Source organism: Macaca nemestrina, chromosome 9 (genome assembly GCF_043159975.1).
Source record: "Macaca nemestrina isolate mMacNem1 chromosome 9, mMacNem.hap1, whole genome shotgun sequence".
NCBI lineage: Eukaryota > Metazoa > Chordata > Mammalia > Primates > Cercopithecidae > Macaca > Macaca nemestrina.
In genome coordinates this window covers 30,256,224-30,271,181 of record NC_092133.1, presented here as the reverse complement: position 1 = coordinate 30,271,181, position 14,958 = coordinate 30,256,224, and the positions used below count along the sequence as shown (strand labels likewise).

The following is a 14,958-nucleotide window of genomic DNA, read 5'->3' as shown; positions in this document are numbered from 1 at the left end:
GAACTCATTGGTGGTTCTATGGGGAGATAAAGTGGTAGAGTGAGAGGGCTGGAAAGCAGATGGCAGTGAGCCAAAGAGTGAGTAAGAGATGAAGTAGAGGCAGAAAGGGTAGACAACTCTTTTGACATGTCATTTTACATGCCAGTTATGTAGAAATATTTGAAGGCCTTATGCTGAAATTCAAGACTGTGGCTAGGCCACAGACCCAACTTCCTTTGTGGATGCGGGGGTTATTCCTCACCTACCTTTTGGGTTCTTTGGCGTCTGAGGATGAGAAGTCACTGAGCCAAGGCTGGGTAATGGAGTTTTGGTTCAGGAGAAGGGTGTGTATCAGGTCTTTCTCATTTGTGTTATGCAGGACCTACTTCACTTGCCTGAACTTTTCTCACCTGGAATGCTGGTAAGATGTGTGGTGAGCAGTCTGGGCATCACAAACAGGGGTAAGAAGAGTGTCAAGCTGTCTCTGAACCCCAAAAATGTCAACAGAGTGCTGAGTGCTGAGGCCCTGAAGCCTGGCATGGTAGGTATCTAGGGTCAGGGAGGAGGAGTGGGCAGTGTGCCTTCTCCCTTCCTCCTAGGGAGCATGGTCTAGGCCACCTTTTACTCTCAGCTTAACTGTTACACATAGGAGTGGGTCTTTTTCTGGAAGGAAGGTCTCGGGTTCTTTGGATACGTAATGGACATTGAAGACTTGAACCTAATCATTACATTGGAGAAGAGAAAAGAGAAATCAAGTCCAAATTTCTTTTGTTTTGAGTCGGAGTTTCGCTGTTGTTGCCCAGGCTGGAGAGCAAGGGTGTGATCTTGGCTCACCACAACCTCCACCTCCCGGGTTCAAGCGATTCTCCTGCCTCAGCCTCCTGAGTAGCTGAGATTACAGGCACGCGTCACCACGCCCAGGTAATTTTATATTTTTAGTAGAGACTGAGTTTCTCCGTGTTGGTCAGGCTGGTGTCGAACTCCCAACTTCGGTCTCCCAAAGTGCTGGAATTACAGGTGTGAGCCACCGTGCCTGGCTAAGCAAGTCCAAATTTCACTGGTGGCAAAGAAAAATGCCTCCTGGAAGCCTTAGCAGGGGACTTGGTGATGGTGAGGAGTTCCTCATAGTGCCTTACTTACTGAAACTTCCTTGCACATTCGGTCTTTTACAAAGGCTTCTGGCATTTGTACAGAATGCTTGAAAGCTGCTGTCTGAGAGCAGGTGACGGGGTAGTCAGCGAAGTTAGTCTATCAGCTCTATTAGTGGATATCTCACTACTTTGTGTTCAGTCCTGTGGAGACTCAGGAGATGTTAGTCCTGGCTCAGAGCCTTCAAGTCTAGTAGGTACAAAAGGGTAAACTTACACTCATATGGATAATGTAAGTACTCTTGTAATTAAGAGGACAGAGATCAATATGATCTTTGCAATGTTGGTTAGATGCAGTAGGTTTTAGGAAAGGCCTAGAAAGTTTGGTAGGATTTAGTTGGATAAAAAGGGAATAAAAGTAAGTTAAGTTGCAGGAAATTGACAAGTGTCAAGAGCCTACCATATGACAGGTGACGTTTTGGGCACTTTGATGAAATTCTCACAGCAACCCTATGAGGCAGGTAGATACTATGCCTTATACATTTGGAAAAATGGACTCAGAAAGGTTTAAGTAACTTACCAAAGACCAAATAGCTAGTAAGTTTCAGAGCCACACTGCTTCCCTTGTAATATAAAGGAGATTGGCATTTTTTTTTAATTTTTTTGAGATGGAGTCTTGCTTTGTTGTCCAGGCTGGAGTGCAATGGTGTGATCCTGGCTCACTGCAACCTCCACCTCCTGGGTTCAAGCAGTTCTCCTGCCTCAGCCTCTCCAGTAGCTGGGATTACAGGCGCGTACCACCACACCCGACTAATTTTTTTTTATTTTTAGGAGAGACGGGGTTTCACCATGTTGTCCAGGTTGGTTTTGAACTCCTCACCTCAGGTGATCCACCCGCCTCGGCCTCCCAAAGTGCTGGGATTACTGGCATGAGCCACCACGCCCTGCCAGCAGTATTTTTTTTAATGTGTTGGAGGTGCTCAGAAGGGACATACTATGACAGTTAGAAGGGTAGTACTGGATTCTCTCCGTAGTCCTGGTTCTGGGAGTGCCCTTGCAGGGTCTAGCAGTTCATCTCTCTTTGCATAACGTAAAAGTGTGCTATCTTTTTTTATGAAGGACAATCTCACTCTGTTGCCCAGGCTGGAGTGCAGTGGCATGATCTCTTCTCACTGCAACCTCCGTCTCCTGGGTTTAAGCAATTCTTTTGCCTCAGCCTCCTGAGGCAGGGATTACAGGTGCCATGCCTGGCTAATGTTTGTATTTTTAATAGAGATGGGATTTCACCATGTTGGCCAGGCTGGTCTCAAACTCCTGACCTCAAGTGATCTGTCTGCCTCGGCCTTCCAAAATGCTGGGATTACAGGCGTGAGCCACCGTGCCCGGCCGAAAGTCTGCTATCTTTTGAAAGCACTCGAGGCAAGAGATTCTTCTATATTGTTCCATCATTCAGCTGTGTTAAACATTCCTCATTGCCTGGCAATCGTCAGATCCTTCAAGCCTGGGAGTATTGAATTTGATGTCTGCTGTCTAGTGGGATTGTGGCTTAAAGTTAAACGTGGGAGTGGGATAGTGGCGGAGTGGGAGCTTAGTGGCAGGAACATTCAAGTTTGAACGTTTGTTGTGTGTCCCATTACCTTTGAATTGGAACTTTGGGGACTACTTTCTCTTCCCCAGCTACTTACAGGTACTGTATCCAGCCTGGAAGACCATGGCTACCTAGTGGACATTGGTGTTGATGGGACCAGAGCTTTCCTGCCACTGCTGAAAGCCCAGGAGTACATCAGACAGAAGAACAAAGGTGAGGGCAAGAAAAGGGGCCAGTACCTGGTGGTGAGGTGGTACATGTGGGGATTATATTTAAGTGCCATTTTGATGAGTAACGTGACAGAATGGTGACCCTGAAGGTGCTGTGGCTTTGGTTAAACCAGCACTTAATCCTAGTTAATAGGAAAGGAAAGATGTATGAAGGGCCAGCGAGTGGCAGGGTCTCACTAAGATCTGATGGAACAGTGTTAGTTTTTCTCACCTGGAAGATTCCACTGCAATTTGGGCCCCCATGGCTTCTGAACCAGCAATCTCCTGGCTTGTTGAGATGTTCATATTTTTGTATGGTAATTGAATTCCAGATCAATTAGGATAACTTCATTTCCTTCTTGTAGTTGGCGCCTTAGAGATTGGGAATGTGGGGAGTAATCGATGCTAATTGGGCAGGTAGGCCATGGGTCTCTTCAGGTATTACTTGGGCCCATGTTAAAAGTCCTTCTCATAGAGACATTTTTCCTTTTGGGGTCTGGATCTGGGCTTTCAGGTGCTAAACTAAAGGTGGGTCAGTACCTGAACTGCATCATTGAAAAGGTGAAAGGCAACGGAGGAGTTGTTAGTCTGTCTGTTGGTCACTCAGAGGTTTCTACTGCCATTGCTACTGAAGAGCAGAGCTGGACCCTTAATAACTTACTACCAGGACTGGTGGTCAAAGCTCAGGTGCAGAAGGTAAGCTGTTCATTGCTACTACTACTTTTTAAAACAAAAATAATTCTTTTTAAACTATTACATGCCTATGGTCTAAAACTGCTGTCTGATAAGGGTAGTCACTAGTCACTTATGCCCATTGAGCAGTTCAGATGTGGCCAGTGCCACATGTTGAAATGATAATATGTTGGATATATTAGGTTAAAAAAACTATACTAAAATGTCTTTTGTTTCTTTGTAGTTTCTAAAAGGTGATTGCCAGAAAACTTAAAATTACATGTGTGGCTAGCATTGTATTTCTGTTGGATGGTGCTGATCTAAAGGGTCAAATGGAATTAAAAGGTTTATAATGAAGAACTTATCCGTCATAACCCCCATCTTTAACTCTTTTAGCTTATGTTTTGAAATTTCTCTCCATATTTTAGAGTAATAAGCTTCTGCTGGTACCTCTTGATTTTTCAATCTTAGGCATTGAGTTTTAACTTTTTATCAAGCTAGAAAACATTTGGGTCTCTCTTTTTTTCATTAAAAAATATATATATTTTGTAGAGATGAAGTCTCACTATGTTGCCCAGGCTGGTGTTGAACTCCTGAGCTCAAGTGATCCTCCCATCCTGGCCTCCCAAAGTGCTGGGATTACAGGCGAGAGTGACCTCGCCCAGCATACTAGCATGATTTTCCTTTTTTTTTTTTTTTTGAGACAGAGTCTCGCCCTGTTGCTCAGGCTGGCATGCACTGGCGCGATCTTAGGTCATTGCAGCCTCTGCCTCCCAGGTTCAAGCGATCCCCCTGCCTCAGCCTCCCAAGTAGCTGGGACTACAGGCATGCACTACCACACCTGGCTGATTTTTGTATTTTTAGTAGAGACAGGGTTTCACCATCTTGGCTAGGTTGGTGTCAAACTCCTGACCTCAAGTGATCCACCTGTCTGGGCCTCCCCAAATGCTGTGATTACAGGCGTGAGCCACCACACCTGGCCTACTATGACCTTCTTGAACAGCTTTTTTTCTCTTGGAGGTGGCAGTCAGCTTTGTTTTTGTCATTTGTGAAATTCTTTTCATATCAGTATTTTTTCCTATACCCTCAACTTATTTTCATCTCGCTACAATTCTGCATGCTTTCAAACCCTTTAAGTAAACTACTGGTTTCTTTTTCCTCCCACCTAGAACCCTTTTTGATGTCTTCCTGCTCTAGGATGAACTAGTTGCTCTGTAGGGCTCCTGCATAGCCAGTATCCTAGAACTTCCCTTCTGCTTTCTCCTCTATCTCTATTAGAGCCTTCTTTGGTCCCATGTGTTCTTCTTTTTCGGTTTACTTCCTCGTTTTAGTGTGGCACATTATCCAGAAGCATCCTGGGAGAGCCTCTCAACTTTAACTTCCAATTCTCTAGGAAGTTTTTGTTTAGATTGCTGTATTATGAGTGAGGTGCTAAAAAACTGAGCAAGTCGGCCGGGCGCGGTGGCTCAAGCCTGTAATCCCAGCACTTTGGGAGGCCGAGACGGGCGGATCACGAGGTCAGGAGATCAAGACCATCCTGGCTAACACGGTGAAACCCCGTCTCTACTAAAAAATACAAAAAACTAGCCGGGCGAGGTGGCGGGCGCCTATAGTCCCAGCTACACAGGAGGCTGAGGCAGGAGAATGGCGTAAACCCGGGAGGCGGAGCTTGCAGTGAGCTGAGATCCGGCCACTGCACTCCAGCCCGGGCGACAGAGCGAGACTCCATCTCAAAAAAAAAAAAAAAAAACAAAAAAAAACTGAGCAAGTCTGTGTGCCTGTGTGAGATTGTTGACTGTTTTTTAAATTTTTATAATTTTTATAATTATTTTTTTTGAGACAGAGTCTTGCTCTGTTACCCGGGCTGGAGTGCAGTGGCATGATCTCAGCTCATTGCAACCTCCACCATCCAGGTTCAAGTGATTCTCCTGCGTTAGCCTCCCGAGTAGCTGGGACTACAGGCATCCACCACCACGCCCAGCTAATTTTTGTATTTTTGTAGAGACAGGGTTTCACTGTGTTGGCCAGGCTGGTCTCAAACTCCTGAGCTCAGGTGATCCACCTGCCTCAGCCTCCCAGAGTGCTAGGATTATAGGCATGAGCCACCGCGCCCAGCTTCTTGGTGACGATTTAACTTTCCTGTCAGGAACAGGACTAGCAGATTTAATTTGGACAACCTCCTACTGTGATTGTTATAGGTCTTCTCTGGCATGTTAGATTTCTCTAGAAAGGATCTGACAATCTCCACCCAAGAGGGTCTAAGCCTGGCTGCCTGAGAATGAGTACGAGAAAGGGGCTGGATATTTACGTGATATTTAGAATTTAATTGACATTTTCAGAATTTTTAATTGACATTTTCAGAATTTCCTGTTTTTTGATTCTGGTAACAGTTTTCCTAGAGAATAGGTTTCATATTTTGCGGGGAGGTAAGAGAGAGGACTTAGTTCTCTGATTTCATTCATCTCCCTCATGACTATCTTTTGAGGGGATTGTCACTTTTAGCGTTTTGTTGACTCTGTAGGGTGACTTGGCTTGCTTGTGGTCAGTATCTCCCCTTTGCAAGCCTTTGAGTTTTACCTTCCTATACTGGGCAAGTATGTAAGTAACAATCTATTCCAGTTGTCAGGCTGGCAGTTCCCCAAGGATACATGTACAAAGCTCCTTCCACTCCATGGAGGACTCCCAGAGAGTGGGAGGACTGATGTCCTCTCTTAGCTGGAAGGGAGGTGAGCCTACTAAGAAGGAAACAGCCAGTGCAGGAATTGTTCTGCCGGTTAGTTTTATAGGAAGAAAAGATTGATAAGAGTTAGCTGGGGGAGGAGAGATACACAGTTAGGGATAATGTGGCATTGAGTGTTTACTGTGAGCAGTGTCTTACATTCGTGGTTCTTTCAAAGAACTTTTTTTCATAACTTGTTCTGTTTATTTCTAGGTGACTCCATTTGGCCTTACACTAAACTTCCTCACATTCTTCACGGGCGTGGTTGATTTTATGCACCTGGATCCCAAGAAAGCTGGAACATATTTCTCAAATCAGGCAGTAAGAAATGTTGATCCTGTATTTTCTTGATTCCAACTGTGGTCCATTTGCTGTCCAGTATCACAGCTAGCTACAGGGAGGACCTAGGACTGCATGCATGCAGGTGTGCAGAAAGGAGACGAGAGGAATAATGAAAAGTGTTATGGAGGCCAGACGTGGTGGCTCATATGCTTGTAATCCCAACACTTTGGGAGGCGAGGTGGGCAGATCACTTAAGGTTAGGAGTTCAAGACCAGCCTGGCCAACATGGTGAAACCCCGTCTCTACTAAAAATACAAAAATTAGCCGGACGTGGTGGTGTATGCCTGTAGTTCCAGCTACTCAGGAACGTGAGGCAGGAGAATCACTTGAACCCGGGAGGCCGAGGTTGCAGTGAGCTGAGATTGTGCCACTGTACTCCAGCCTAGGCAACAGAGCAAGACTCCGTTTCAAAAAAAAAAAGTGTTATGGAAAGAAAGTAAGAAACTCCCAGGGGCCGAACTGAAATTAGAGAAGGAGCAGGTGGAAAAGAAGGCAACTTTTAGTTTTTACTTCATAGTCTTGCTTGTAGTTTGGTTTTTTTTTCCTTTAGTATTACTAATTTTTTGTTTTTCTAATTTAAAGTTGTTTAGAAGAATATTTAACATAGGAGAATAAGATACGTTTAAACAGCAAAAGGTGATTTTAAAAGTTCTATGAGTAGTATAGATCCAATTTTGAAAAAATATTTTAAAAAGTACCTCTGGTTAAAATACTGGAAGATTATGCAATCAGGTGTTAATAGTGATGAACTCTGGGTGATTTTTCTGTTCTGTTCTTTTCTTTCTTTTCTTTTCTTTTTTTTTTAGACAGGGTCTCACTCTGTCACCCAGGCTGGAGTGCAGTAGGGCAAACATGGCTCACTGCAGCTTCAATGTCCTGGGCTCAATTGATCCTCCCATCTCAGTCCTCAGAGTAGTTGGGACCACAGATGCGTGCCACGATGCCTGGCTAATTAAAAAAAAAATCATAGGCCAGGCATGGTGGCTCATGCCTATAATCCCAGCACTTTGGTAGGCCGAGGCGGGACAATCACAAGGCCAGGAGTTCAAAACCAGCCTGGCCAGCATGGTGAAACTCTGTCTGTACTAAAAATAATAAAAAAAAATTAGCCAGACCTGGTGGTGTGTACCTGTAGTCCCAGCTACTCAGGAGACTGAGGCAGGAGAATTGCTTGAACCCGGGAGGCAGAGGTTGCAGTGAGCCGAGATTGCGTCACTGCACTCCGGCCTGGGCAACAGAGCAAGACTCTGTCTCAAAAAAAAAAAAATTGTAGAGGCAAGGTCTCGCCATGTTGCCCAGGATGGTTTTGAACTCCTGGGCTCAAGGAGTCCCCCATCTTTGCCTCCCGAAGTGCTGGAATTACAGGTATGAGTCACAATACCTGGCTCCCCTTGTATTTAAATATTCAAGTTTTCTACAATGAACATGGATATTTAGGAAGAAAATCCTAATATATGTTATTCAGAATTTTTTAGAATTCTAAAATGATTTCTTTTTTTAAATAGTAATGTATGGTATAGAGAATTTATTTATTTATTTATTTTTCGAGACAAGGTCACACACTATTGCCCAGAGTGTAGTACAATGGCACGATCACGGTTAATTGCAACCTCAACCTCCCGGGTTCTGGCAATCCTCCCACCTCAGCCTCCTGAGTAGCTGGGACTACAGATGCATGCCACCACGGCCAGCTAATTTTTTCTGTTTTTTGTAGAGATGGGGTCTCGCTGTGTTGCCCAGGCTGGTCTTAAACACCTGGGCTCAAATGATCCTCCTGCCTAGGCCTCCTACAGTGCTGGGATTATAGGCTTGAGCTACTGCAACTAGCTGAGAATTTTTTTTTTTAAAGTGAAACTAGGGTTTTATACTACCTTGTGATAATACTGTTAATATTTTCCTAAACCTCTTTTTAGTAATTTTTTTCTCCCTATAATCATTCGTGTGTGGAATTGAGACATTTTACATGTTTTAATGTCATGAAGAGATCAGGCTTTTTCTGTTAGTTTCAGAGGAGCCTTGGATGTAGTGACACTAGTACATGGTTTCTGTTGTATTACAGATATATTAGCTCCTTGGTGTTGAGGGGACTTGAGTAAACTTTCCTGCTAATTTTTGTGTATTTATTTTATTATTATTTTTTGAGACAGGGTCTCACTCTGTCACCCAGGCTGGAGTGCAGTGGCGTGATCATCAGTCACTGCAGCCTTGACCTCCTGGGCTCACTCAGGTGATTCTCCTGCTTCAGCCTCCCAAATGGTGCATGCCACCGTGCTTGACTAATTTTTTTTTTTTTCTTTTCTTTTTGAGACTAAGTCTCACTTCGTCACCCAGGCTGGAGTGCAGTGGCACAGTCTTGGCTCACTGCAACGTCTGCCTCCCATTTCAAGTGATTCTTGTGCCTCAGCCTCCTGAGTAGCTGGAAGTACAAGTACGTGCCACCATGCCCGGCTATTTGTTTTTTTTTTTGGAGACAGAGTCTTGCTCTGTCGCCCAGGCTGGAGTGCAGTGGCGCTATCTCAGCTTACTGCAGCCTCTGCCTCCTGGGTTCAAGTGATTCTTCTGCTTCAGCCTTTTGAGTAGCTGGGATTACATGCGCCTGCCACCACACCCAGCTCACTGCTGGGTTTTTTTTTGTATTTTTAGTAGAGATGGGGTTTCACTGTGTTAGCCAGGATGGCCTTGATCTCCTGACCTCGTGATCCGCCTGCGTCGGCCTCCCAAAGAGCTGGGATTACAGGCATGAGCCACCGCTTCCAGCCTAACTTTCTGTTTTTTAAATCTAGAGATGAGGTTTCGCCATGTTGGCTGGGCTATCTCAAACTCCTGATCTCAAGTGATCTGCCCACCTCAGACTCCCAAAATGCTGGGATTACAGGCATGAGCCATGATCCCCGGCCAAATTTTTGTATTTTTTGTTGAGATAGGGTTTCACTATGTGCACAGGCTGGTCTCTGACTCCTGAGCTCAAGTGATCCACCTGCCTCGGTATCCCAAAGTGCTGGGATTATCAGTGTGAGCCACTATAACTGGCTTGAGTAAGTTTTGATTTAGTCAGACATGGTCCCTAGGGGACATTTTGACTTTGTTGCATGCTGCTTGAGTATGGAAGCCAGTTTGAGTACTTACATACTAAGGATGTGAGTACTCACATACCTGGTTAGCATGTGGAGAGGCTTGATGCCTAGAAGGTCTGCTCTAGGGTGCTCCTGTGTGCCTCCTCCTGCTCACCCTGCCTTTCCTTTTGTCTAGGTGAGGGCTTGCATCCTCTGCGTCCATCCTCGAACCAGAGTTGTGCGCCTGAGCCTGCGCCCCATCTTCCTACAGCCTGGACGCCCACTCACCCGACTCTCTTGCCAGAACCTTGGAGTGGTGCTGGATGATGTTCCTGTCCAGGGCTTTTTCAAGAAGGCTGGGGCCACCTTCAGGCTGAAGGATGGGGTTCTGGCGTATGCCCGGGTAAGGAGGCCTCTTTGTTTGGTCAGGGATCTTTTCACTGGAAGGACTTTTGGAGCACAGGGGGCCATTTCTGCTTCTTTCATCCCTTGATGCTAGTTTAGAATTTCTGGATATTGCAGTTCTAATTCCTGTTCATAGTGATTAGAACAATGTCTGTTGACTGTGTTAGGATGCCTTAGAACCAGCTTGCCATATCTGATACTTGGTTAATGGTTAAGTGTAAGGATGAGTTAGGATCCAGACCAGGGCCCAGCAGAGTTTTTCTTAAAGGGCTAGGTCATAAATACTTTAGGCTGTGAGCCCTGTGGTGGTCTCTGTCCTAATTGTTCAATGCTGTTGTTACGGCTTGAAAGCAGCCATAGACAGTACGTAAATGAACGGATGGCTGTATTCCAATACAACTTCTATTTACAAAAACAGGCACTAGGCACAGTTGACTGATCTATGTTCTGGACTTTCTCTGACCTTCCTGAAATTCTGTGATGATAAAGAGCAGTTTTTTAGTGTGAAGAATTACTTAACCAGGCAATCAAAGTACTGTTTTTATGGTACATGATCAGTGTTGACTCCTCTCTATGGGCTGTAAGGTCTCATTGGCTCAGACCTATTGTCTCTGGCTTGTCCTCAATCACTTGGTACTTTGCAGCTCAGCCATCTCTCTGATTCTAAGAATGTCTTCAATCCTGAGGCCTTCAAGCCAGGGAACACTCACAAGTGTAGAATTATTGACTACAGCCAAATGGATGAACTGGCCTTGCTCTCTCTGCGAACGTAAGTCTGTCATTAACAGGTAGGGGTGTAGAGATGTGCGCCTGTACATGTTCATATTCCGTTTCTCCTGGCGGTGCTTGGGGAGGGTTTTCTTTCTTGCCAGCGTGGCTGTGGTAGCCCTGAATTTTAGGCAACCTCTGCCCCAGTTTATTTAATTTTGTGTTTTCTCTTTGTCCTAGATCTATTATTGAAGCTCAGTACCTTAGATATCATGACATCGAACCTGGGGCAGTGGTAAAGGTAAGACCAAGCATATAATTAGGTACTCCCTCAGTTTCAGGAGTTCCTTAGTTCACATACAGGTGACTGTCAGCTCATTAGTCCTCATGTTAACACATTGAATGTCATTTTCCTTACCTTTGCCTGCTGACTAGAATTTCTTTCTTTTTCTTTGGGTAACTCGTAATTAATTTCAAGGTAAGATCTTACTAGCACCACCCAGCTACACAACGGCAGTAGATCATAAATCCTGAGATTTGGGATTTGATGGTAGTTAGTAGACCAGATCAAAAGTTAGTCCTGTGATTATTGAGCTTCCTGGGATATTAGTGAGAAGCCAGTTCCAGATACCTGTCCTCTCCAACCATTTGGTTCTAATCGAGCAGCTCCCTTTATATGTAGAGTTTATTCCTTAGGACACCTTGACATAGTCCCTTTCTTTGGGGAATGTATTTTAAGGCACACAGAAAGCACATGCTCACACAGAAAGATGTGAAGGCTCCCACAAATAAAGCTGATGAAATAATCCAGCTCAGGGTGGGGTGTGTGCTCCACCTATATGCCATCTGGAATAACAGGCACAGTTAGCCCAGGAAGGTGGCTGTGAAGGGGAGGTGTGACATGCCTTGTAAGAGGTGGGGGAAAGGCCATTCTTGAGACATTGAGGCAGCTTATCTTTGGACTCTCTAGGGCATAGTGCTAACCATAAAGTCATATGGGATGCTGGTGAAGGTGGGCGAGCAGATGAGGGGCCTGGTACCTCCCATGCACCTGGCTGACATCCTGATGAAGAATCCAGAGAAGAAGTACCACATTGGGGATGAGGTCAAGTGCCGGGTGAGCCTCCTGAAGGGTCTCTTGGGATTTTGGCTAGATGGGAAGAGAGCAGTTCTCAACTGAAGTTTCTGCCTTTTTCCACAAAGTGAGTGTGTAATGTCTGTAGTGTGTCTAGTACTGTACCTGGCATTGGGAAGAGAAAAGTGAGTCCCTGTTTTGTGTAGTATAATTGGGAGTTAAAATATTCATACATGAAGAGAGAGCAAGCCAGCCTGTGATCTTTTGCCATGTGGCTTGGTGCAGGTGGTGTGCTGTGGTCACACCTGAGAAAGGGGAGGCGAGGGTGGGCTGGAGCAGCCAGAATTGTTGACGTTATCAATAGCGACTGCCACTAACAGGTATTCTGTGCCAGTTTCTATGCTAGGCATGTGACAGGCATTATTTCATTTAATCCTTGAAACGACCCTAACAATTAAGTACTATTATTTTCATTTTGCAGGTGGGAAAATTAAAGCTTAGGAAAGCCAACTGTCTTGCCCAGAGTCACACAGCTAAACGGCAGAACCAGTTTTTGAATGTCAGCTTTGTATGACAATAACGTTTTCTAGATTTCTGGCAGAGGTAGCACTCGAACTAGAAAGGATAGGTAGGATTTGGGAGATTGGGGAGAGCAAAGGGTGTGTTTCAGGCACAGAAATAGCCCTAGCAAAGCTGCGAAAACATGGGTGAGTTACGACAAAGGCTCGAATCCCACGGAAAGCCTCATAGAGTTGTGAAGCTCCAGTATGATGATGCACACGGAGTGCTCCATGAGCAGGCACTTAGCATGTCAGATTTTCCTGTATTCATTTTATTTCATCATTATTGACTCAGCGGAGGTAATGATTGCCCATTGGTGCAAAATTTTACAGTAGTGGGATCAAGAGTTAAACAGAGTTTTTCTGTCTTTAAGGAGATGACCTTCTGAGGGGTTGAAAGACAGTTGCATCTCCATCTTATTTGATAGCTAATAAACAGCAGTACTAAGGTGGTAAATTGGTTCATCATTGGTTCTGTTAGACTAGATGCAAAGCCCACTAGGAAGGAGCCAAGATGGTGTAGAAGTTAGTGTAACCAAGACTCCACAGAGGTGCCGGGAATGTTGCTTCATGGTCAGGAGAGGGTAGTGTGCAGCAATTTATGGGAGCAATTACATTTGAAATAGTGATTTGTATGCTGCAGATTGTCATACAGCAGGAAGCAAGAAGAATCTGCCACTGAGTTGATTATAGGAAAAGCTATAGCAGGTTCTTGGGGAATGGCCCCATGGCTTTTGGGTTTAAGAGGTTGCAGAGACCAGCTCAGTGGCTCTCATGGTAACAGATAACTTGACAGCCTATGTCCCTCCCCTAGGTTTTGCTTTGTGACCCTGAAGCCAAGAAGCTGATGATGACCCTGAAAAAAACCCTGGTTGAGTCCAAACTACCTGTCATTACCTGCTATGCCGATGCCAAGCCTGGTCTGCAGACACATGGCTTCATCATCAGGGTCAAGGACTATGGCTGCATTGTGAAGTTCTACAACAATGTGCAGGGACTGGTGCCCAAGCATGAGCTCAGTACCGAGTATATCCCTGACCCGGAGAGAGTTTTTTACACTGGCCAGGTAACCCTTCCCCTAGAAGTGGTGACCCCACAAACACAAATATGAAGGAGCAGTAAGTAGCAGGGCTGCCTTTAAGAGTAGTAGGGCTGCCTTTAAGAGGCTGAAGAAGAGAGCACATGGGGCAGTGGGTATGAGCTGGCTAAATGGAGGAGACAGGGAACAGAACAGGGAGAAAGCCTCGGCGGGTTCAGCAGAAGCTGACAAGCTGATGGGTCTCAGGCACGCATGGAAGAGGTCAGTCTTTACCTGTAATAAACCTGTGCCTCTGGTATCAGAAATTGTTGTGAGGTCACTGTCACCACACGGGGGCAGTGCTGTAAAACTAGTGAGTCTTGGTATCACTAGGAAAAACACTTTTTTATTCCTTTAAACGACTTTAAATGGATAGATAATAATTGTACATATTTATGGGGTACAATGTGATATTTCTTTTTTTTTCTTTTCTTTTTTATTTTTTTCAAGACAGAGTTTCCCTCTGTCACCCAGGCTGGAGTGCAATGGCGTGATCTCAGCTCACTGCAACCTCCACCTCCCAGGCTCAAGCGATTCTCGAGCTTCAGCCTCCCAAGTAGCTGGGACTACAGGCATGTGCCGGCACACCCAGCTAATTTTTGTAGTTTTAGTAGAGATGGGATTTCGCCGTTTTGGCCAGGCTGGTCTCGAACTCCTGGCTTCAAGCAATCAGCCCACCTTGGCCTTTCAAAGTGCTGGAATTACAGGCCTGAGCCACTAAGCCTGGCCACCATGTGTTATTTCAATACATGCTTACAATATGTAATGATCAAACCAGGGTAATTATCATCTCCATCACCTCAGAGAGAAAAATAATTTTTAAGACTTGGATGGTACAAAAAAAGTTATTTATGTCTTCTGTTTATCCCAAAGCCTGCCCTGGGAGATTGTGTAGTTCTCAGTGCATTTCTTCTTTTCACCACCTTCTGATCTGATCCAAAGGCTTGGTAGATCTCTCAAGGCCTCTGCAGCACTAGTGGAGGGCATGCTGCAGGGCCTGCAAGGCCTGCTGGGAGGAGTTGGCCAAGCCTGTGTGGTTTCTTGCCAGGTGGTGAAGGTTGCCGTGTTGAACTGTGAGCCATCCAAAGAGAGGATGCTCTTATCCTTCAAGCTGTCAAGTGATCCAGAGCCAAAGAAAGAGCCTGCAGGACACAGTCAGAAGAAAGGAAAAGCCATTAACATTGGGCAGGTACCTGGACTTTTCTGGACAAGCTATTTTATGTTACAGTGGCAGAGAGCAGGGCACCACTAACACATGGTGTATTGGAACCCATGAAGCGGAAAGATAGAGGTAGCTCGATAAGATTTTGGGGCTAGAGGGGTTCTTGAGAGAGGACGTCATATGCATTCCTTCCTGTGTGTCAGAACAAATGGAAGCTGTCCACAAAAGTCCTGTTACAGTGAGGCTTTTCAGCAGTGGGCTGCTGACCTCTTTCCTCTTGGGTCCCTAGGGCCAACCTGCAGTTCTGGCTTTCCTGGGGC

General features: G+C 45.3%; 1 protein-coding gene across 2 annotated transcripts in view; it reads left to right on the top strand.

The window, feature by feature from the left end:
• LOC105478324 (programmed cell death 11) overlaps positions 1-14,958 on the top strand; it is a 54,387-nt gene that overhangs the window by 9,199 nt on the left and 30,230 nt on the right. For both annotated transcript variants that reach the window (XM_011735466.3, XM_011735465.3), the window contains exons 5-14: positions 359-520; positions 2,745-2,868; positions 3,379-3,560; positions 6,469-6,576; positions 9,847-10,053; positions 10,700-10,824; positions 11,004-11,064; positions 11,734-11,880; positions 13,213-13,464; positions 14,525-14,665. In XM_011735466.3, coding sequence (XP_011733768.2) covers positions 359-520; positions 2,745-2,868; positions 3,379-3,560; positions 6,469-6,576; positions 9,847-10,053; positions 10,700-10,824; positions 11,004-11,064; positions 11,734-11,880; positions 13,213-13,464; positions 14,525-14,665 — 1,509 coding nt within the window. The remainder of the gene's footprint in view (positions 1-358; positions 521-2,744; positions 2,869-3,378; positions 3,561-6,468; positions 6,577-9,846; positions 10,054-10,699; positions 10,825-11,003; positions 11,065-11,733; positions 11,881-13,212; positions 13,465-14,524; positions 14,666-14,958) is intronic.